At 36.4% G+C, this 21,894-nt stretch overlaps 1 protein-coding gene across 1 annotated transcript in view; it reads left to right on the top strand.

Moving 5' to 3' along the window:
- Sec23a (SEC23 homolog A, COPII component) overlaps nucleotides 1-6,721 on the top strand; it is a 55,679-nt gene extending 48,958 nt beyond the window's left edge. Inside the window, exon 20 of the mRNA XM_077799380.1 lies at nucleotides 5,337-6,721. Coding sequence (XP_077655506.1) covers nucleotides 5,337-5,426 — 90 coding nt within the window. The 3' untranslated portion in view covers nucleotides 5,427-6,721. The remainder of the gene's footprint in view (nucleotides 1-5,336) is intronic.
- Nucleotides 6,722-21,894: the final 15,173 nt, after the last annotated feature.

The following is a 21,894-nucleotide window of genomic DNA, read 5'->3' as shown; positions in this document are numbered from 1 at the left end:
AAGAGATCATAAGGAAAATAGATTACAAAACAGATTAGAGTGGGTGGTAAAAAGGTAGAAATTAGAAGTATAAATGATCCTTTCATAAATTTAGCCTGAGGGTAAATGGAAGGATTATTGTTATTAGTGTAAGAACACAGAATTTATTTGTAGACGAAGGTGACAATCTGGGGATGAAAAAAAAAAAAGACAGATTTAAGATATAATCACAAGCACTATAGGCTGGTTAAGCATTGGTAAGGAGGCAGGACATTTATTTTTGCCAAAGAAAAAGGTGAGAGGAAGGGTGAAGATAGATTTTTGAAGTGGAGAGAAAGTTCACATAACTGCCTGTTTCTTTTCAGATTATTTGCTAAAGTGAGATAGACAGGGTTAAGGACTAGAAAAAAGGAAAGATTAAAAACAATTGTGAGGAATATAAGACAACAGGATAAAAATGGTCTTTTATAGCAGTGGTGAGGGCCCATTTTATTTACTAATAATTTCTTTTTTTTTTTTTTAAGAGAGAGTGAGAGAGAGAGAGAGTGAGAGAGAGAATTTTTAATATTTATTTTTTAGTTCTCGGCGGACACAACATCTTTGTTGGTATGTGGTGCTGAGGATCGAACCCGGGCCGCACGCATGCCAGGCGAGCACGCTACCGCTTGAGCCACATCCCCAGCCCCTACTAATAATTTCTAACAAGCTCCCATCATGTTCTTTAACCATACTTTGTAGTTTAGGCAGTGTGTTAAAGATGAAAGATTTTGGGTGATTGAGGATGGAGAAAAGGAGGTAGAATTTTTAGAGCAATGTTAATTGAGTAACAATGGGGTCCCATCTGGGTAGAAGACAAATGATGCCATAATTGGGTTAGGGCCCTTTGAGTATAGAGTTGTCTCAAAAATTTTTCCTTGATTTCTCTACGTTCACTGTTTCTTTTGGTGATTGCTTCCACTCTTACAGTGGAAGCAATCATTTGTCTCATTTTCTACTCTCAGCTTTTATGTGAAAGCTTACTTGCCAATTTCCTTCTTTTGTTTAGCTTCACACTGAGCTATAGACTTTAATTTTTTGAACTGCCTACTTGAATTTCCTGTAGATATTTCACAAGCAGAATGTCCCAACCTTACCTTTCTTTTTAAATTATCTTGTTCTTCCTGATTTCCTGTTTTTAACAGAAGGCCTCACTATTCCCTGAATTCCCAAGGCTTCAAACTTTAGTCATTTATAGTTTCTCCTTTCTGCCCCTAATCACTAGGATTATAAGTATGTGCCACCTGGCCTGGCTTGGCCCTATTTCTTCTATCCATTTTCAATCTCCATGTCATTATCCAAAGTCAGGTAGTGGTTACTTTTCACATGGACTGTTGGAATTCCCTACTAACTGGTTTTAGTGTTTCAGCTTTTTTCCTCCATTTTGTCAGTGGCCAATGAGTCTCCTTAATGTAGTAGTCCTGAATATCAGCTCTAAAATTCTCAATAATTCCATATTAAATTACATAAGAACCCTTTGTATTGTCACTGAGAGCCTTTCTGGTATTACCTACATTATCTTTTTCCACTGTTAGCCACCACCACTGAGGTCTTTTAGCCAAACTAGACTTCTCCTTTTTTTTTTTTTTTTTTGGCAGTACTGGGGATTATACTCAGTGGTGTTTTACAAGCTACATTCTGAGCCCTTTTAATTTTTTATTTAGAGAACAGGGTCTTACTAACTTGCCAAGCCTGGCTTGAATTTGTAATCCTCCAGCCTTAGTTCTGAGTTTTATTATAGGTGTGCCAGCACTATGCCTGAATTTTGACTCTACTTTGAATATAATGAACATGTTCTTATCTCTTTGTGATTTTTGTCCTCATCACCATTTAGACACATCACATTCATTCCTCCAATCTCAGTTCATAGTTCACTCCATGAAACCTTTTATATGATTGTATAACTGGATTTGTGTAATATCCTTGCCCCATCATCCCTTTTTCCCCATTTGTTTCCTATTGCACTTATTTCACATGTTAGAGTATAAATTACTCAAGGGCAACAATTCTGTTATTTTCATTTTTAACTTCCCCTGGTACCTTAAAAACATAGTACATATTGAATATGATAGATTTGTACAGAAGAGTAGAAATGGGAGTATGGGAGATCTGAGGAGATGGTTAGCAGTTAATGAGATTTTGTAGTATAGATGAATAAGTTAAATTTAAGGTCCAAAAGTCTTGAAATTTTGGGGAGATTTGTATAACAGGCGAAGGACCATAATCTTGGAAGTATGGAAAGGGTCGGATCACATATGAAAAAAAAATTTATGCCTAAATAATGCATATACGTATATAACCTCAGTATCACTTCACTCTGCTTCTTTGCTGGGGGAACAAAAAGCCAGATGTAATAATATGGTATAGAAGAGGTTAAGGAAACTTTAAAACAGTATTTGTGAGGGTTCGCGCATCTAATGTCCACAAGAGCCACGTAAGTAACAAAGTGGCTGGATGTAAAAAAAAAAAAAAAAAAAAAAAAGACCCTGATGCTCAGTGTTAAGAAGCAATACTTAGGAGTGGGGTGGTCTATGGCAAACTAAGGTTTGTGGAAAGAATACACATTTCTTCTTTAAAGGAGGTAGCTGCTTTCCCCCATCCTTATTATCATTCACATAATTCAGTTAAAAAAAAAGTGGGAGTCTACACTTTGCAGACCAAATGAAATATACTCTATATAGCTGGATTTTTCATACAAAAGTATGGTTTAGTCCATGGAACTAAATAATTCATGGAAATGATGACTTCTCATTTCTGTTTTTTTCTGGGTTAAATTACAACATGGAGATATACTTTTGGTAGACTTTTTTTTTTGGTACCAGGGATTGAACCTAGGGGTTCTTAACCACTGAGCTACATCCCCAGCCCTTTTTATTTTTTCTCTTAAGCCAGGGTCTTGCTAAGTTGCTTAGGGCCTCATGAAGTTGCTGAGGCTGGCTTTGAATTCACAATCCCTAAGTGAAATCCAGAGTTGCTGGGATTACATGCATGCGCATCCATGCCTGGCTGTTTTGGTAAACTCTTAATAAAGGAAAGAGCTTGTCCAATTAAATATGGAAAAGCATCATTCTGAAATGGTAATGAGAATGTAGATTTTGCCAGTTGCCTAAGTTTTCTTTGTCTGCAATTTCTTGTCTACAGAGTTTTAATAATAGCCCTTGCTTGCTGTACTCTGTAAATATTAGCTATTAGTTTTCAGTGTTAATCATTGGGAAAAAGTCTTTCCCTAAAGATATTTAACATAGGAAAGAATGCCTAATTTCAACTTTGAAGTTTAATTAATGCTATCTGAAAGTAGGGCAATTAGAAGCATAAACAAGAGCCTTCACGTCTTCCTTGACCTATAATTTTTATAAGAGAAATTGTTAGTATTTTAATAATCATAAGTTGAGCAGTAGTATGTTTCAGTCACAGTGCTTTAGGTTTTCATCTCCTTTACCCCATTTTAATTATGAAAAACTTTTCAGAAGAGGAAATTGAAGTATCATAGTTTTCTTTTTGTCAGAAATCGAGAACATAGTGATAAGTATTATATGTGAATGTCCTGAAGAGGGCACCACTGCAATACTGCTTTCTGTGGCATTCGGGACCTCTATTGGTGTAATGCTTCATATGCTAAATGTTGTAAAGCTTGGGCCTTTCTGTAATTTTAAAGAGAAAAAAGACCCATTTGAAAAATGAGCTAACTACTGATTTTTGATATAATTTGAGTTTAGCCTTAGTTTTTATAATTTCAAATAGGATCTCTGCAGTGTATAAATTAGGCAATCTGTATCTTTTATCTTGAATGGAAGAAATAGATCTAGAATTGGGTGAATTGAGGTGAAAAACATTTAAAATGAAAAAAAAAATCATAGGAAGAGAACAAGCAAGAACCACCAAGTTATTATTAGTTTGGGTCACATTTTAGGGGCTTCTGATAACTCTGAATTGTAGAAGAAGGAAAAATGTTTTTGTGGATACAAAGTAATAGCTTTTTCAAATGAAGTAATGGTGAAAGTAGCTAAAACACATATGTCTATTGTATGGCACAGATTTTTCTGTTTGCTTTATACTACTTCACTCATTGAATCTTTTTTTTTTAAATATTTATTTATTTTTTAGGTGTAGATGGACGCAACACAATGCCTTTTATTTTTATGTGGTGCTGAGGATCGAACCCAGGTCCCGCCCGTGCTAGGGGAGCGCTCTACCGCTGAGCCACAATCCCAGCTCCATCATTGAATCTTTTCAAGAGCTGTTCGAGATAGACCCTGTTATCCTTATTTGACAAATGTGGAAATTAAGACACAGGTCAAATCACTTCCTCAAAGTCACATGAATACTAAGTGGCAGAACCAGAATTTGAGCTCAGGCATCCTGGCCCATAAGCTCAGCACTTTAATCCCTCCCTTCATTGCCAAGTTTCTCAAGTTCTTATAAATTAACATGACTTATTCAGAAGAGGTAATAACATGTCTGCGGCTTTGCCAGGCTAGACCCACAGGAGCAATAAATTCATATCTAACATTTGCTACTATCTTGCTGATCTCTGAAATTACTTTGTGTTAGACTCTTTCCATTTATTAATAAATGGAATTTGAGTATGAGAAGAATATTTCTAAAAATTCAGATATAAAATCCACAAATACTTTCTCTTACAGTAAAATTTCATTGTTAATGGATTAGGTTTTCAAGGTCATTTTGTCAGTAGAGTTTTTGTTAAAATATTAAGAATTTTGGGGGCTGGGGTTGTGGCTCAGTGGCAGAGCGCTTGCCTTGCACATGTGAGGCACTGAGTTCGATCCTCAGCACCACATAAAAATAAACAAATACCATAAATAAATAAATAAATAAATAAACAAACAAACAAATAAATAAATAAAAGAATGTTGGTAATTCTGGTTAATTTCTTGAAACTTACAGAAATCAATTCAATGACTTGAAAACTTAGTAAGCATAGTTTATTTTAAAAATGATGCCGTGAATTTGCTTCCTTCTAACTGGTGTTTCTGTTAAAATGCCAGGGAGAGGGATTTTGGAGGTTAGGCTGTTTTAAAGCCCTAATCCTCTAATCACCTCTCAGTCCTCTTGATAACCAGTCTCCATCCTGAGACCTCTCATTTTCTAGCATAAACTCAGATGTGATGGGAATAGTCCATGAATCACAAAGACAATCAGGAAATTTTGAGGACTTAGATAAGAATTTCCCTCTCAGAAACCAGGAGCATAGGCATTCTTCTGCTTAAAATGATTCCCTTGTCTATTTTAAACATTTTCTTATGCAGTCCAAGGTATCACCCTGTGTTTTAATCACAGTGCATACTTCTCTTTTCCTCTAGGAGTCTGGAGCACCCATCCTCACAGATGATGTTAGTTTACAAGTGTTTATGGATCACTTGAAGAAACTTGCTGTGTCAAGTGCTGCTTGACATATGAAACATGCTAAAGACACTTAAGAAGATGAAATATTTTAGTTTCATTTTTTTCCCTTTTTCAGTTTGTCTGTGGAAACCAACAGATCTCTCTAGACTTTTTTTTTTGTATCAGTATGGTTTGAGAAAACATAAAAATGTTCACGTTTGTAGATAAAGCTGGAATATAATGAGAGCATTGAGAACAAATTTGTTTTGCTTGCCACAGTATTATAACTGGTTTTAGAATTTCAAAGTTTTTATAAATTATGTTTAAGAGTAAAAATAGAGTCTGCCTTGTACAACAGATATAACTTATTTGTATATTGCAGACAAATCCAAGGTGGCACTGAATATCCTCACTGACCTTTTAAAAACTTATTTAATTTTAGCCAGAAAGGAACAAATCAATAGTTATGATAAATGTGAACATTTTTTCTTATTTGTTGAATTTTTTTTAGTGATTTTCAGCATTTATGCATACACTTTTTCCTGTAGTTTTTCTGGTAAGGCAGATTTACTTTATGATTTGTTTAGAAATTATCTGACTTTATAATGGCAATTTTCATGAAGATAATTTAATGTTTTTGATTATTTGAAAAAATTATTTAGAGATGAAAAATTTTGGTGGGGGTAACATTCCCACAAATGACAATAAATGTGAAATTCCTACAAAGTACCTAACTTATGTGACTAACCACAATAATTTCTTTTTAAAAAGGATACAGAAAATAAAGCATTTGGTTAGAGTGCATAAAGAAAGCCTTTGCAGTAAAATGACTATTGTAACTACTAAACCAAATTTGGTTTTCACTACTCATTTTGTTGTTTTCCCTTCTTTTTCTGTGGTAAATTTTACATTATATCCTTCAGTATTTTAACACTATTTTGGGAGTTTACATTTCTTATTTCTGCTTCCTTTGTGTGAACTTTATTAAGTTGTGGTTCTTATTGAAACAGTATTATATAATGTTTAATTATGTCACATGATGATACTTAGTTCTGTTTTGATTTATTCATCAGTAACATTCGCTTTTACCTTTTAAAGTTTACTTATAGCAGATGTTTACATTGCTAAAGCCAGATATGTTTTGACAATGAAATTTACATATCAAGTACTGCAAATGAAAGGTGGTGCGCTGATATATGCTTAGAAAGATAGTTCTGATGATTGTTACTTGCATGAACACAATCATATGATGGTAAAACAGAAAACTTATAATTGTTATATTCAGTTTGCTTAAGTAAGTTCCATTTTATTTGAATTGAACTGTGCTAGACCAAAATGCCAATAAAATATACTTTTCTCTGTGTTTCTGGTTATCTTGAAATCTAATAAAACCTAAGAAGCCTGTTGTAACATTAGAGCACTTAAAAGATATTTTGACTTACACTTAGTAATTGTGTGTATTTATGGGGTACAGTGTGATAATTTCATACATGAATATAATATGTAATAATCAAATTAAGGTAATTAGCATTTTCATCCCCTTAAAATTCATGATTTGTGTTGGGACACTTTGAACTCTCTTTTAGTTCTTAATAAAATATATACTAAATGGTTGTAAACTACAGTCACTCAACTGTGCTGTGGAACACTGGAATGTGTTCTTCCTATTTAACTGCGTTTTGATGACTATTATCCAATCTCCCTCCATCCCCTCTTCCTAACTTCCTAACTTCTAGTGACTAACTTCCTAACTTCCCAATTTCTAGTGACTACTATTTAGGTTTCCACATGTGAATAAGAATGTGTGGTATTTGTCCATCTTGCCTGCTTTATTTTGTTTAAAATGTCCTCCAGTTTCATCCATGTTGCTATAAATGATAGGACTTCATTATTTTTAAGGACTCAATAATATTTCTCTCCACACACCCAAAACAAAATGAGAGCATTTAAAATCTTCTGCTAGTAGAGTAAAATATTACTCATTTCAAAAATAACTATGTTGATATATTTCACATATCATACAATTAACTCATTTGAATTAAACAATTCAGTAATTTTAAATATTTTCATGTATTTCTATAACCATTAACACAATCAATTTTAGAGCATTTTCATCATGCCAAAAATAGTTATTCATTCTTTATGTAAGACAAGTATGCTTCAGTGTTTTTTTAGACTGAGGAAAGATGTTGTAATAAAAACACCTGCTTTTTTGCTTGTACCTTCAACTTCTGTTCATTAAGAATGCTCTTGTATTTTGTCTTAGTGAAAAGATGGTATTTTAGCCCTAAGTGGTTCTTAATGTCTAAATCAAGTACAGGTTAAATGCTAAAGTGCCTCTGTATTTAAGGATAAATGATGAACAGATATATCATCATACCCATTTAGCTTGCTATTTAAAAGAAATCATTTTTGTGTGTATTTAAGCTATTAGTAAATTACTAGATATTCAGATGGATGGTTGAAAAAATGTTTAATCCTTTGTTTTTGTTTGGTCTGTTTTAACAAAGTACAGTAGATTATATATAATAAACAACAGAAATGTATTTATTAGAGTTTGGGGAGTTTAGACGCTAGATGATACACCTTTTTGCTGTGTCCTAATGAGGCAAGGGGCTATCCAGCTCCCTCAGGCCTCTTTTTATAAGGCCACTAATCCATTGACAAGGGTACAGCCCTTATGCACTAATCAATTTATAACATCCTACCTCTTAACCACATTGGAGATTAAGTCTCAAATAGGAGTTTTGAGGAGGTTCCCAACATTCAGACCAAAGCACACATTTGTTTATATTTTTATTTTAAAAAATTTAAAAAAAAATTTATGTGTTCCTTTTAGTTATACATGACAGTAGAGTGTACTTTGACATATCATACATACATGGAGTATAACCATTTTTGTGGATGTACATGTGTAGTTATACTGGTAACTTTATAGTTACACTGGTAACTTTATAGTTTCATATATGAACATAGGAAAGTTATGTCTGATTTTACTGTCTTTCTCATTTCCAATTTTCTTTCTCTTCTCCCCACTCCCCTCCATCCAAACCGATGAACCTCCACTCCTCACTTCCTCCTGACCATTTGTGAGTCAGTATCTGCATATCAGAGAGAACATTCGGCCTTTGGATTTTTTGGGATTGGGCTTATTTCACTTAACATGATAGTTTCCAGTTCCATCCATTTTCCAACAAATGCCATACTTTCATTCTTTATGGCTGAGTAATATTCCATTGTGTATATGTACCGTGTTTTCTTTATCCATTAATTTGGTGAAGGGTACCTAGTTTGGTCCCATAGTTTAGCTATTATGAATTGGATTGCTATGAACATTGATATGAACGTATCACTAGAGGACTCTGATTTTAAGTCCTTTGGGTATATGCTAAGGAGTGGGATAACTGGGCCAAATGGTGGTTTTATTCCAAGTTTTCTGAGAAATCTCCATACTGCTTTCTGGAGTGATTGCACAATTTGCAGTCCCACCAGCAATGTATGAGTGTGCCTTTTCCCCCACATCCTTGCCAACATTTTTTTTAATTGGTTGTTCACAACATTACAAAGCTCTTGACATATCATATTTCATACATTAGAATCAAGTGGGTTATGAACTCCCATTTTTACCCCAAATACAGATTGCAGAATCACATCGGTTACACATCCACATTTTTACATACTGCCTGCCATATTAGTGACTGTTGTATTCTGCTACCTTTCCTATCCTCTACTATCCCCCCTCCCCTCCCCTCCCATCTTCTCTCTCTACCCCATCTACTGTAATTCATTTCCCTCCATATTGCTAACATTTTTTTTAAAGGTCTTTTTTTTTTAGAGATAATTTTTTAATATTTATTTTCTAGTTATTGGCAGACACAACATCTTTGTTTGTATGTGGTGCTGAGGATCGAACCCGGGCCGCACGCATGCCAGGTGATCGAGCTATCACTTGAGCCACATCCCCAGCCCCCTTGCCAACATTTATTGTTACTTATATTCTCTCTCTCTCTCTCTCTCTCTCTTTTTTTTTTTTTTTGGAGGTGCTGGGGATTGAACCCAGGGCCTTGTGCATGCAAGGCAAGCACTCTTACCAACTGAGCTGTATCCCCAACCCTGTTATTTGTATTGTTGATATTTGCCATTCTGACTGGAGTCAGATGAAATCTCAGTGTAGTTTTAATTTGCATTTCTCTAATTGCCTGTGATGTTGAACGTTTTTTCTTATATTTGTTGACCGATTGTATTTCTTCTATGAAGTGTCTGTTCAGTTCCTTTGCCCATTTATTGATTGGGCTGTTTTTTTTTTTTTTTGGTATTAAGTTTTCTGAGTTCTTTATATATCCTGGAAATTAATGCTCTATTTGAAGTGTAGGTGACAAAGATTTTCTCCCATTCTGTAGGCTCTCTGCTTCCATTCTTGTTTGTTTCCTTTGCTATGAAGAAGCTTTGTGGTTTGATATTATCCCATATATTGATTCTTGATTTTATTTGTTGTGCTTTAGGAGTCTCGTTGAGGAAGTCGGTTCCTGAGTTGATGTAATGGGCCGACTTTTTCTTCTATTATGTGCAGGGTCTCTGGTCTAATGCCTAGGTTCTTGATTTACTTTGAGTTAAGTTTTGTGCAGGGTGAGAGATAAGGGTCTAATTTCATTTTGTTACATGTGGATTTCCAGTTTTCCCAGCACCATTTTTTCTCCAATGTATGTTTAGGTATGGTGCCTTTGTCTAGTATGAGATAACTGTATTTATGTGGGTTTACCTCTGTGTCTTCTATTTTGGTCTTCATGACTGTTTTGGTGCCAATAAAGATTGGCTGTTAGTGGAAGAAAAGAAGAAGAAGAAGGGAAACAGGTAAAAGAAAAAATATATATAAAGTAAAAATTAAAAATTAAAAACAGGCTGGAGTTGTGGCTCAGTGATAGAGCGCTCACCTAGCATGTGTGAGGTGCTGGGTTTGATCCTCTGCACCACATAAAAATAAATGTATAAGAAATTAAAAACAAAAAGAATACAAAACTAAAATATACTTATCAATCGTCCTAGTCCTAAAAAAACCGATCCCTGAAAAATAACTGGCTTAAAAAATGCTAGAAATGAGAAAAAAATATGAGTATGTATAAATATTCATGTACCGTTAAGATCATAAATCAATGAAATTTATATTTATAATTGAACAATGAAAGTATTACATGTGAAAACTTATAGTATGAGAAAAAGGATTATTGTATAGACATGTTATTTTAAATGCAACTGGAGGAAAGGGTAGAAAAGACATTTTCATTCAACCTTAGAAAATAACAGGACTACAAATGAACCTAAAGAAATAAAGGGAGGGCTGGGGATGTGGCTCAAGCGGTAACATGCTTGCCTGGCATGCGCGGGGCGCTGGCTTTGATTTTTAGCACCACATGAAAATAAAAAATGATGCTGTATCCACTGAAAAAATTAAAAAATTCTCTGTCTCTTTAAAAAAAAAGAAATAAAAGGAAAAGAAATAATGATAAAATTAGAATTTTAAGGAGATGGAAAACAAAATCATTCAAGGGAAATATTTTGTAAAACCCCAAAGTCCAAAGTTTGAAAGTTTTTGTAAATGAATTTTAAAGCTAAGAAGGAAATAGATATTGGTTCTTCTGTTAATGGTAAAATAAGTGCCTTAAAAAAATAACAGAACGGGCTGGGGCCGTGGCTCAGCGGTAGCACACTTGCCTGGCATGTTGTGAGGAGGCACTGGGTTCAATTCTCAGCACCACATATAAATAAATAAAGGTCCATCAACAACTAAAAAAATTTTTAAAAAAAGTAAACAGAAGCATTAAAAGAATACTTTTTTTTTGGTCTAAGCTAGTTAAGAATCATAATTATTTAGTTGTTTAATGTCTAACTCATCTAAAACTTCAGCTTTAATGAACTTCAAGGAAGACTTGATAGTATTACAGTCATACATGTGAAATAAAAGTAGTTACAGAGTTGAGAAATTAAGGAATTTTGAAGCTTAAAGGATCCATTGAGGTCATAAAGTCCTATCTTCTTAACCCAGTTCATGAATCCCCCAACTATGTCATTGATGGTTATCTAATCGCTGTAGATGGCTTTAACTATTAAACAAGACAGGTGTAGGTTGCTGAATGCTAGAGTATCTTTCCAAAACATACTGAATTGGGAAGGATTCATATGACATCAAAGCAAGCTCTGACCAGGGTTTTATGGAGAAATATTTAAATTTGTTTTACAGAACACATACTGAGGGACCATAACTATTAGCCTACAAAGATGTCTGGTACTCTGATATTGTCATTAAAAGAAATCAGGGCAGCCTATTGGGCAGGTGTTTGCTGGTTAGAAAAATGCCTCTGACTGGGACATCTTATACCCACTGTCCACAGAACTGTATTTTTCCTAACTAGGGAATTTAGGCAGGGAAAATTATACTATAGGGCCTGGTGTTAACAATCTGTCTCCTGTGGGGAATGTGGCCTGCTCTGCTGGAAGAGATGCTATTTCTGAACTATGAAAAGATACTGCTCATCTGCCTTAATAGGCAGAAGCATCCATCCACACAAAGATCCTGTGTATACATTTAACCTATTCTGGGGATGGCACTGTTTGTTTTGGCAAAATAGAGAAATCCATAAAATCAATAATTTTCTAAGGGATTAGAATTTTTTCTAAGAATAACAAATCTGGAGATTACTGATGAATAAAGATTACTTATGAGTAAAAATGTCACTTTGAAGTGATAAGTCTGCTGATTAAAGAACCTCCAATAAGGAAGGATCACATTTTGCTCTATTTAGTGGCTTAGTGCCCTTTCTTCAAGGCAATTTAAAAATAACTTAATCTGTAGAGGTTTAAAAATTAATCTTCATGAAATCCTTGTGAGGTTAAGTATTCTGTAGGTTTGAAGACATTTGTGAAGAAGTAAAATTCAACAGAGATGAGGGAATCCAAGGGCAGTGCTTTTCAAACCTGAACACGCATAGGAACAGCGAGGGATAGTGATTAAATTATTTGGGTCACAAGGCCTGAGATTTTTGCATTTCTAACAAACTCTGAGGTGATACCAGTGTCGGTGCTGTGGACCACGACTTAAACGATATTGTCGGCTAAGAACAATATTGCTATGTTTGGGGACATTCATAGGAGGAAGTCCAGCAGTGAGTGGAAAATATGCATTTTGGAGTTGGGAGGCTCAGGTTTGGGAACCACAAGCATGGAATTGATAGATGAAGTTATGGGACTAGTGAAATCACTCTTTAATTATTTACTAAGTACTAACGAGATAAATATGGACCTCAGAGTTAGAGACAGCCTTTCTCCATTGAGCATGGATTATGCCATCATATGTGGGCTCTTGCAATGTTTAATCCTAAAATTCTATTTTTAATGAGAACATTAAGCCTACTGATTTATCAAATATATCTTTTTCCGTAAGGAAGTATTTCTATTAAAAAGGCTATCAAGTTGCTGAAATATTAATGGTAATACAGTATCCTGTAATGGAAGAGAATGTTTTTGTTGAATTCTGGGATTTGATAATGCCCAGAATTAGGTTCTGTATTTTAATAGATATTGAGAAAAAAAAGACCCTGAGTAATAAATTGTGAAATGGCCCCCAAACTATCTTTAGTTTCTTTAAGAACTATCTCCCATTTTGGGGGCTGTGAAAAAGTTTGCCAAGGCATATTATGAATTGTTTCTAATTAGATATGTTTATTAATTGATTCGATGATCATTTAGAATAGACATGGCTCTACCTGTAGTTAGAGAAATAAATTTGACAGTTTCTGAGCAAACTTTGGACCATACACTGCTGTTTTATGTTTGCTGTATGGTGGCTCTTCTCATTTTCTTATATATTTACAGTGGGCCTTTTCAATTATATTAATTTATTGAGTGCTGTATACCCTCCTGACATGGCTCACAGTAAATGACTTTAATGATTAGTTTCCATTTGGAGTCTAAAGTCCAGCATGGTTTCAGAGAGCTAATATTTTATTATTGTGGGCTCTCTGGCAGGAACATTTCAGCACGCCTGCTGTGCTTACTCAGCTTATATGGCGACAGCTACATCTGCTTCTCCATCTGCACCTTTCAGATCTAAGTTTATATCATTAGCTATCTGTAATGCTTAAGAATCTGCCTGTATCTGCTGAAGAGAACTAACTGGATTGAAAAATGTCCACCTTTCTGCAAGACAAAATAACAGTTATGTGCATTGACATGAGGATTAAATAGACTATTGAAACTGATTGTCAAATAGAGATGTTTAAGTATGTACAGAACCTACTTTTATTTATTAAGGATATAATTACAATATATGGTGTAGCTATGCTATGTTATATACCACTCTTTTCCTGTAATAGATAAAGTCTGTTAATGAATAAAACCTAAAGTTATCTGTTCAGAGTAAAAAGACCCACATTTCAACATAGGATACTAGACAGTTCAGTCATGATGCTTATGTTCTCCCACTTGTTGCTCTGCTGAGCTGAACAGCCAACCTCACTCAGTCTCTTCCTAAAGCAAAGGAGTGGAGTCAAGTTTCCCAGGGGCAGTCTAATCCACAGACTGGCTGCTGTCCATGAAACAACTTGACATGGAAAATTTCTGAGCCAGGTACATTAGCATGTGCCTATAATCCCAGCTACTTGGGAGGGTAAGGATCACCAAGTTTAAGGCCAGCCTGGGCAATTCAGTGAGACCCTGTCTCAAAACCAAAACAAACCAAAACAAAACAAACCTCCCCTCCTAAACCCGCCCCCAAAACTGGGTTGTACAAAAATCAAAACAAAACAAAAACAAGTTTCTGTAATAAGGTTAATGGTAATTGACTAATTATATAATTGAGAGATAGGAACATTCAGAAAGCATGAGCCAATCTTTTTTTTTTTTTTTAATGGGGAGTACTGGGGATTGAACTCAGGGGCACTCAACCATTGAGCCACTTCAACAGCCCTATTTTGTATTTTATTTAGAGACAGGGTCTCACTGAGTTGCTTAGTGCCTCACTTTTACTGAGGCTGGCTTTGAACTGTGATCCTCCTGCCTCAGCCTCCAGAGCCGCTGGGATTACAGGCATGAACCACTGCGCCTGGCGGTCATTCTTTAATGAGAAGAAAAAAAACAAAATGAAGAAACAGGAGCGGAAGAGGTGAACTGATGGTGGAACATTAGGGTGCAGGTCCACAGCTTCTGCTGCTGGAGTTGGTTGCCTTGAATGCCGAACATGGCTATTTCTGGGATCATTTCACTCTTAATCCCAAACATAACTCCCCATTCTAAAAGTTCAATTTACATGCAGAACAAAGGTTACAGTTACCCTTTGACTTGTCTATATTGCAAGAATATAGATCCAATATTCAGAGAACAAGTCAGAAATGAAATAGGCAGCACACTGGGACAGAGTTTCTTTTACCTGTTTACTCAAAGTAGGTAAGATTCACCAGGTCTAGGTGTCTTTCTAAAAATATCCAGCAGGATTTCTAATTTACAGCTTTCTAAAAACAACAGAAGACCTTATCGAGTATGGGGAGTTACACATGATTCACTACACCTTTGTGACTAGTGCACTGAATGAGCAAGAACTGTGGCTATAATTTTTTTTTTTTTTTAATTTATTTTTTAGTTCTCGGAGGACACAACATCTTTGTTGGTATGTGGTGCTGGGGATCGAACCCGGGCCGCATGTACTCCAGGTGAGCGCGCTACCGCTTGAGCCACATCCCCAGCCCGTGTGGCTATAATTATGAAAGTGATTCTGTGTGTGTGTGTGCGTGTGTGTGTGTGTGTGTGTGTGTGTGTGTGTGCGTGCGCGCGCGCTGGGCCTTGTGCTTGCCAGATACGCACTCACTGAGCCTGTATGAAAGCTATTACATTTCTCTCTACAAGTGTCCTTTTAAACTAGCATAATATGTGTAGCTTGTCAATTCTAACAATCCCTTGATGATTTAGGGGTCACTTAAAGGCCTCTCTGTCATAGACAGAACCCCACTTTAACAATGGCCTTGTCTTGCGCTAGGTGAGAAATACCTCATCCACATTTGCCCATGGTGTTTATCTCATAGCTCACTTGGAATCTGCCATCTGTTATCTCTACATCTTAGTTTAAGCCATTTGTTGTATGTTTATCCACCAGAAGAGTACAAATGATACACAAAGAATTCCATTGTCATTCTCTGGTTCTTATGGAGACTTCTAAATCAGTGTTTCTCGGGGTTCCTTTCTCCCATATGTTCTTCACCAAGGACTTAGGGATTTTCTCTTGGGACTCACCCACTCAGCTCTTGCCTGGGATATCTGGTTCTTCAGAACTTTTATTCCTAATCACAGAATTTGCTTATAAACTGCTCAAAATAACCTTTAAGAGTTGAATCTTCTAAAAAAATTGACATTATTGTGCATATTTGTGGAATACAGTGTGCTATTTTGATCATGTGTACAACATACAAGGGCTGAATCTTTATCAACTAATTTTAATGAAAGGCAATGCCTCCCTCTAAAATATTGGTCAGGCCATCTGCTCTTTTTAATGAAGAACGTGACATGATGGGGTGACATGATGCTGCAGCTTTCTGTGGAATGTGATGTGTTCATTTCTTTTGCCCACTGAGCTGCTTTGCAGTGTGGGATTCTTGTGGGCTGTAGCTACAGGAAGGGTATTTAAGTCCCTTCTTGCTTGGAGTCTGAGCGAAGAACAGACCCTCCATCGCACAACTCTGTGTAACATCGGTTCAGTGTTTCTTTGGCAGTTCTAGCTAAAAAATAGCTTAGGGATATTATCATTTAATCATTTTATATGCAATACTGTGTAGGTTAGATACTGCTGATAGACTAGAGATAAAAATGACTTATAGAGCAGTGCCTTGTGCTAAAAATATCAGTTGCTGATGATTCTAGAAAGTTAGAAATAGAACTAACCTACCAGTCAGATATTTGCAAGGACAGAGGCATAAGGTATTTAATCATTTAAACTCCCCAAAAAACTCTCTGGAAAGAAAAATCATAATTTTATTTCAAATAATCAATGCAAGATTTTTTTTTTTTCAATGTTAGGTGACTCATGCATTAGAGTACATCCCCCACCCCCATCCTTTGATTTAATCAAATTAATGCTGCAATTTTATTCCTAGTCAAGTCTTCTTTACTATTAAATTTAGAAGAGTTATGAAATAAAACTTGACAAGACACAAATTATTCTATGTTCTTTTCTTCTGTTGGGAGATACGTCATTACATTTTTCTATATTATTTTCAATGACTACTTCTTTAAAATAGCTCTTGAATATAGTGAATGCTTTAATTCACTCCTTTTTAAAAATATTATTAAGCCTTCGTTGAACACAAGATATAATTACTAAAGAAAATGAAGAATAACCCTCTGAACACAAAGATGAAACCACTTAAGAGTGCATGCTGAAGGTAAATCAAACTTCAATGAAGTTGAACACAATTTGAAGGCACTGACACATTTTCACCACCGGGTGGCAGTAGCTACTACATAACAGGAAACCGGGCTCCTTAATCTCTTCTTCACTTGAAATTCTCCACTTTTCTAATTCTATATGTAATTTTTTTCTATCAACACCCATGCTTTGATAGTCTTTGATTTTTGAAAGCTAATCCCTGTTTCTGTGTGAAATAATTGGATCCCAAAAGTAAGAAATAGTTTGCTGAAAGGGTACAAAATGCGAAAATACTCTTAATTCCACATCATGCATTTAAAGCTTTCAAAGTCTGAGTTTCCTGAAAAAAATAAAAATTCATGAATTTTTAAATTTGCTGTGTGAGTCAATTCTTTTAAAAGTAGCAATTGTGGGCTCCATTGTACAAGAAAGGCTGGGTGGGATTTGAGGGTTACATCATCTTCTCATCTCCAGATGTAAACATATTTTTGACTCATAATTTCTTATAAAATATTTAATATTGTCTTTACAACCTAAGTATAGATTTAAGATGTGGTGATACTCTTTATTCAGAGCAAAAATGCAACCGCCAAACCCAGGGGAATTTATTTCCAAAAATTATATTTTGTGGAAGATTCTAAAGAGTTAAAAATTCTCACTCTTACTCACTTTCCATGCTTGAGTGAATTACTTATCATGGATCATCTGTGCAGATGAACAGTTTTGGTAAATTTTAGAAATACTGGTTGTCTCAGATTTTTCCAACCATCAAGTTCTGCGTATTTGCTTACTCAGTAGGGGTAATCCTGTAGTTGGATTCAGAGATTTTTTTTTAAAGTCTATTTTCATTCAGCAAGGATGGAAGAGTAAATATAGTCCATATCTTTCTTTTTTAATTTTTTTAATTTGTTTTAATTAGTTACACATGACAGTACAATGACATATCATATATTTGAATCAGATGGGATATAATTTCTCATTATTCTGAGTGTACAGGTTGCAGAATCACATTGGTCATGCAATTAGTCCATATCTTTCAAGGAAAAAAAAAATCCATCGATACTGATTTTAAACACAAGCACAAAGAGCAAAGGAGTGTAAAGTGAAGCGCATGGGTCCAAGGCCTAGCTAGGTTGGTCACCCCCTGATGACTTACTTCTGGGCATGTTTTTTAACCTCTTTGGGTTCTGTTTCCTCAGCTTCATGGCACCTATCTCATGGAGGTGTGTGAGGACTGAATGACTGAGTGCCTGTAATATGCGTACGGCACTGTCTGGCACTTAAAAAATGCCCCCTAAGAGTTGACTGCTGCTAGGCAAGGTAGCACATGGCTGTAAATCCCAGCAACTCTGGAGGCTGAGGCAGGAGGATCACCAGTTCAAAGCCAGCCTCAGCAATTTAGTGAGGCCCTAAGCAACTTAGTGAAACTCTGTCTCTAAATAAAAAGGGCTGGGGATGTGGCTCAATGTTTAAGTGCCCCTGGGTTTAATCCTTGATACAGAAAAAAAAAAAAAAAAGAATTGACTGCCACCACTGTTATGGGAGTCCTTGCTCTGATTCTTAATTGCCTTTTGGGTACCCCAGATTATTAGGTGCCTTTTACAGAGAAAGAAACAAAGGCTAGAACACCTTATGAAAGTTTGCACACTTGGTAGGTAGTTAGGCCCACAGATAACACTATGCAGATTGTATACAAATGCATTGTGAAGTGGAAACTCACAATGTCTTTAATAGTAACTGATAACATGAATTGAGTACTCAGTCTGTCCTGGGTGCTGTTCTATGTGCTCAGGATAACCTCCGAGAGAGGCACCATTATTACTCCCATTTCATCAATGAGGAAGTTAAGATACAGAGTGAGTAAGTAACTCAAGATCACAGAGCTGTTGAGCAGTAGACTCTAGCTGTAAGCCTAGGTGTTTGCTCCAGAAACCAGGGAGGTTTTTCTGGAGGGCGACCAAAACTCTTGCATGTGGTTCCCCACTGGCATTTGGCCCTCACAGGTTTCTGCTGTCTCCTTTACTATAGCCACCTGTGGGTGCAATAGAGCTCCAGACAGGAAGAAGGATCCACACTCCTTTTGATTGGGAATTTCCATATTTACCCAGAATCTCTATGACTTCTCTCCCCCTTGTCGCCTCTTGATGTAGGATTGAGACTTTAGGTCTCACACTCATGTCCCAAGTCTCTTACCACTACCTGCTTCTTCCACCTCTTCTTCTCCTCAGGCTCCAAATCCCTTCCTTTTCAGTGGAGGCACAGTCCATTCACAGAGCCTGGTTCCCATCAGCATCATCACTGTCACTGAAAGTTCACAGACTCTGGACTGTATTAGGTGTACATTGCAGGAAGAATGTTAGTACTTGGAAGAAAAATCTAAAATAATTCACTAGCAGGAGTCTAGGAGCTCATTCCAATTGGTTAATTTTTGCTTCTCCCAATTAATACACTGAGTTATTTAGGCAAGGGGGATGATGTTTAGGGGAGATAAGTGGAAGAGAAAGGATCTGGAGATTGGTTGGGAAGGTGGAAGAGAGAGGCTGGTCTTCTTGGGGTCATCTCACTTTACTTAGAAAACTTTACTTAGGAAACTCTCTTACTTTCTCTTTTCTTCTCTTACTTACTCTTAGGGATACCTACTCTGTTTTCCCAGGGCTTGCTTCTAAGATAGATTAGGGAGACCCTGATCCTCAGCAAAGGTTCTCTTCCAACACACGACTTCTGTTAGTACAGAATGCCCCTATATAACCTCGCTAGGGTGGGAGGCGGAGCCTAGATAACCCAGTGCACATTTACAGAACACCACGTCAAGTGCAAATGGTGCCAGGAGCAAAAGACGATGGAATGTGTGAGGAAATCCCAGATCATGTGCAACAACCGCCAGTGTGCCTATGCAAGGCAGTGGCCAGGCTGTGAAAGCTTCACTAATGCCTCCTCAGAGAGCCAGTCCAGAACCCCCTCCTTCGTGCTGTCTCCCTTTTGCTGAAGCATAAGCCCCCATAAAGCCTTGTTGGGTTGGTAGTGCTTGTCTCATGGTGATTTATTTTCTTTCTTTCTTTAAAACAAAAAGAACCTCTAATTGTGCTTCAAATTTTAAACCCAAAATACTGACTTCAAAGAAATCCACTGATAAATGCTTTTTGAGGCCAAGCATCTGTTTCTCCTTAACTTTCTACAACTATGTATATATACACATTAATAACAATTTCAATTTACAATCACTACAGTCCCATCTATACATGACATTACACCCAGACCACCTAAGCTGAAGTTCAAATGTTCTTAGTTATACCCCAAGTTTACTAGCTGCCAATTTTTTTTGGATGATCTCAGACTCAAATTCCTTGCCTATTTTTGAAGATGAAACCCAAAGAATTCTTAAATGATTCTATTTGGGGGAGATTGACTTAAAGGTGTTAGCAGAAGCAGGGCTGTGTGGATCCTGTCTGGAAGCACTGGAAGAGAACCTCCCAGTTTCCACAGAAGAGAAAGGAAATCTGTGTCCACTTCAAGACTTCTGGCAAAGCAGTTTACAGATCGTCACTCAGAAGATACATGAGAGAGAGAGTTCCTTGGGGTTCAGGTTCATGGTGGCTGCCACAATGTAACTGCAAAAGAACCTTTTTTCAGCTATAGAAACTGAGGCTGAGATGCACCATTTATAAAAATTTCATCACAGAGGTCCTTAAGCTCAATATTTTAAGATGATGGGTTTCACATGACTTTCTTCTAAGTCCACAGCCAACACCTTCTATTGTCAACGTGCGCTCACAGTTGAATTTAACTTCAGAAAAAGGTATGAGGTGGATTTGACAGGGCATTACACCATCTCTGCTTTCTCTTTTATGGTGACTACCCAGATCCTGCTTGCATCCATCTTTACTAATTTTGGGGTTCCATCTATTACTTTTAAACTGTGGTCTACACAGTTTAAGATGTGTTTCTCATCTCTGCAGACGACAGAGGAAGGCCATCACCTAAAACCTGGGGCTGCTAAGAGGTTTTTCACCAACAGAAGCTGCTATGCCTTCCAGACATGCAGCTGACCATGGAAAGCCTCTTGGTGATTTTTGTTTCCAGTTGAGCAAAAGACCCCTGTGCTGATTGGTAATGCTTTCCTACCTGCTTTTGCATAGTCAATATTAGAAATCTCTTTTTCACTATATCTTCCTTTCCCATGTCTTTCCACTGAGACCCATTTTGTCCCAGTGTCAGGATATCATATTTGCCTAATGTCTGACTTATTGGATAGCTTATATATGTAAAAGGTAGTGTGTTTTCCCAGTTTCCTATTTGTAGGACAATCTGTATTTTCATTCTTAATGTTAATAAAGGACATATAAGCTCTGGATTATGATTCCCAATCCATTTTAATGCATCTGTATCAATTTTGTTAAAATATTCATGGAATTGAAAACTTGGGACTTAATACGTTTGAAGGCTATTATTTTTGCCCAGAGTTTTTGTATTCCCAGGTTTATTACATTGTGTGGCACATAAAATGCTGTCAAATATTTATTGAATGAAGTGAGAGAATTAATTTTTAAAAAAAGTGAGGAGAGTTGTGGGTGTTAACCTGTGAAAGATTATGGCCAAGTCTTTGTACAAAACTCCCCTGGGTAGACATAAATGGAGAGCTCCCAGAGCCTGCACTGCAGACAAGGGACATTGCTCTAAGGTTGGTACAATAAGAATGTCAAGTCCCAGAATCTGAACATTAGGCATGGGCAACTGGGCTTCTTGAGCAGCAAAAGTTGTTTCTGAATTTTAATGTATTTGTAGGATAAAAATCAGGGAGCCTTTCATTGTATGCTCCTCTCACCTGGTGTGCTGCCATGAAATGCAAGCCAAGCAATGGACAGTCATGTACACACCTGCATCTCAGGTGGACATCCTCGGCACTACCTGTTTGCTGCCTTGATAGAGCATTGTTTAATGACATAAGTTGCTTTACTTGCCTGTCCTCAAAACCAAAGTTTTCTGTAGTCTAGCTTAGCGCATCCAATCACATATGTGTAGCACTTGCTATTGGCTAGATTTTAGTGATTTTTGTTAGACTGATTTGTGTGAAATTGTATTTCATTGTTTGGCCCAGATTTTTCAAATATTTTAAAAAATATTTTCATATCTGA

This window comes from Urocitellus parryii, chromosome 6 (assembly GCF_045843805.1).
Source record: "Urocitellus parryii isolate mUroPar1 chromosome 6, mUroPar1.hap1, whole genome shotgun sequence".
Lineage (NCBI taxonomy): Eukaryota > Metazoa > Chordata > Mammalia > Rodentia > Sciuridae > Urocitellus > Urocitellus parryii.
This window is presented reverse-complemented; position numbering and strand designations above follow the sequence as displayed.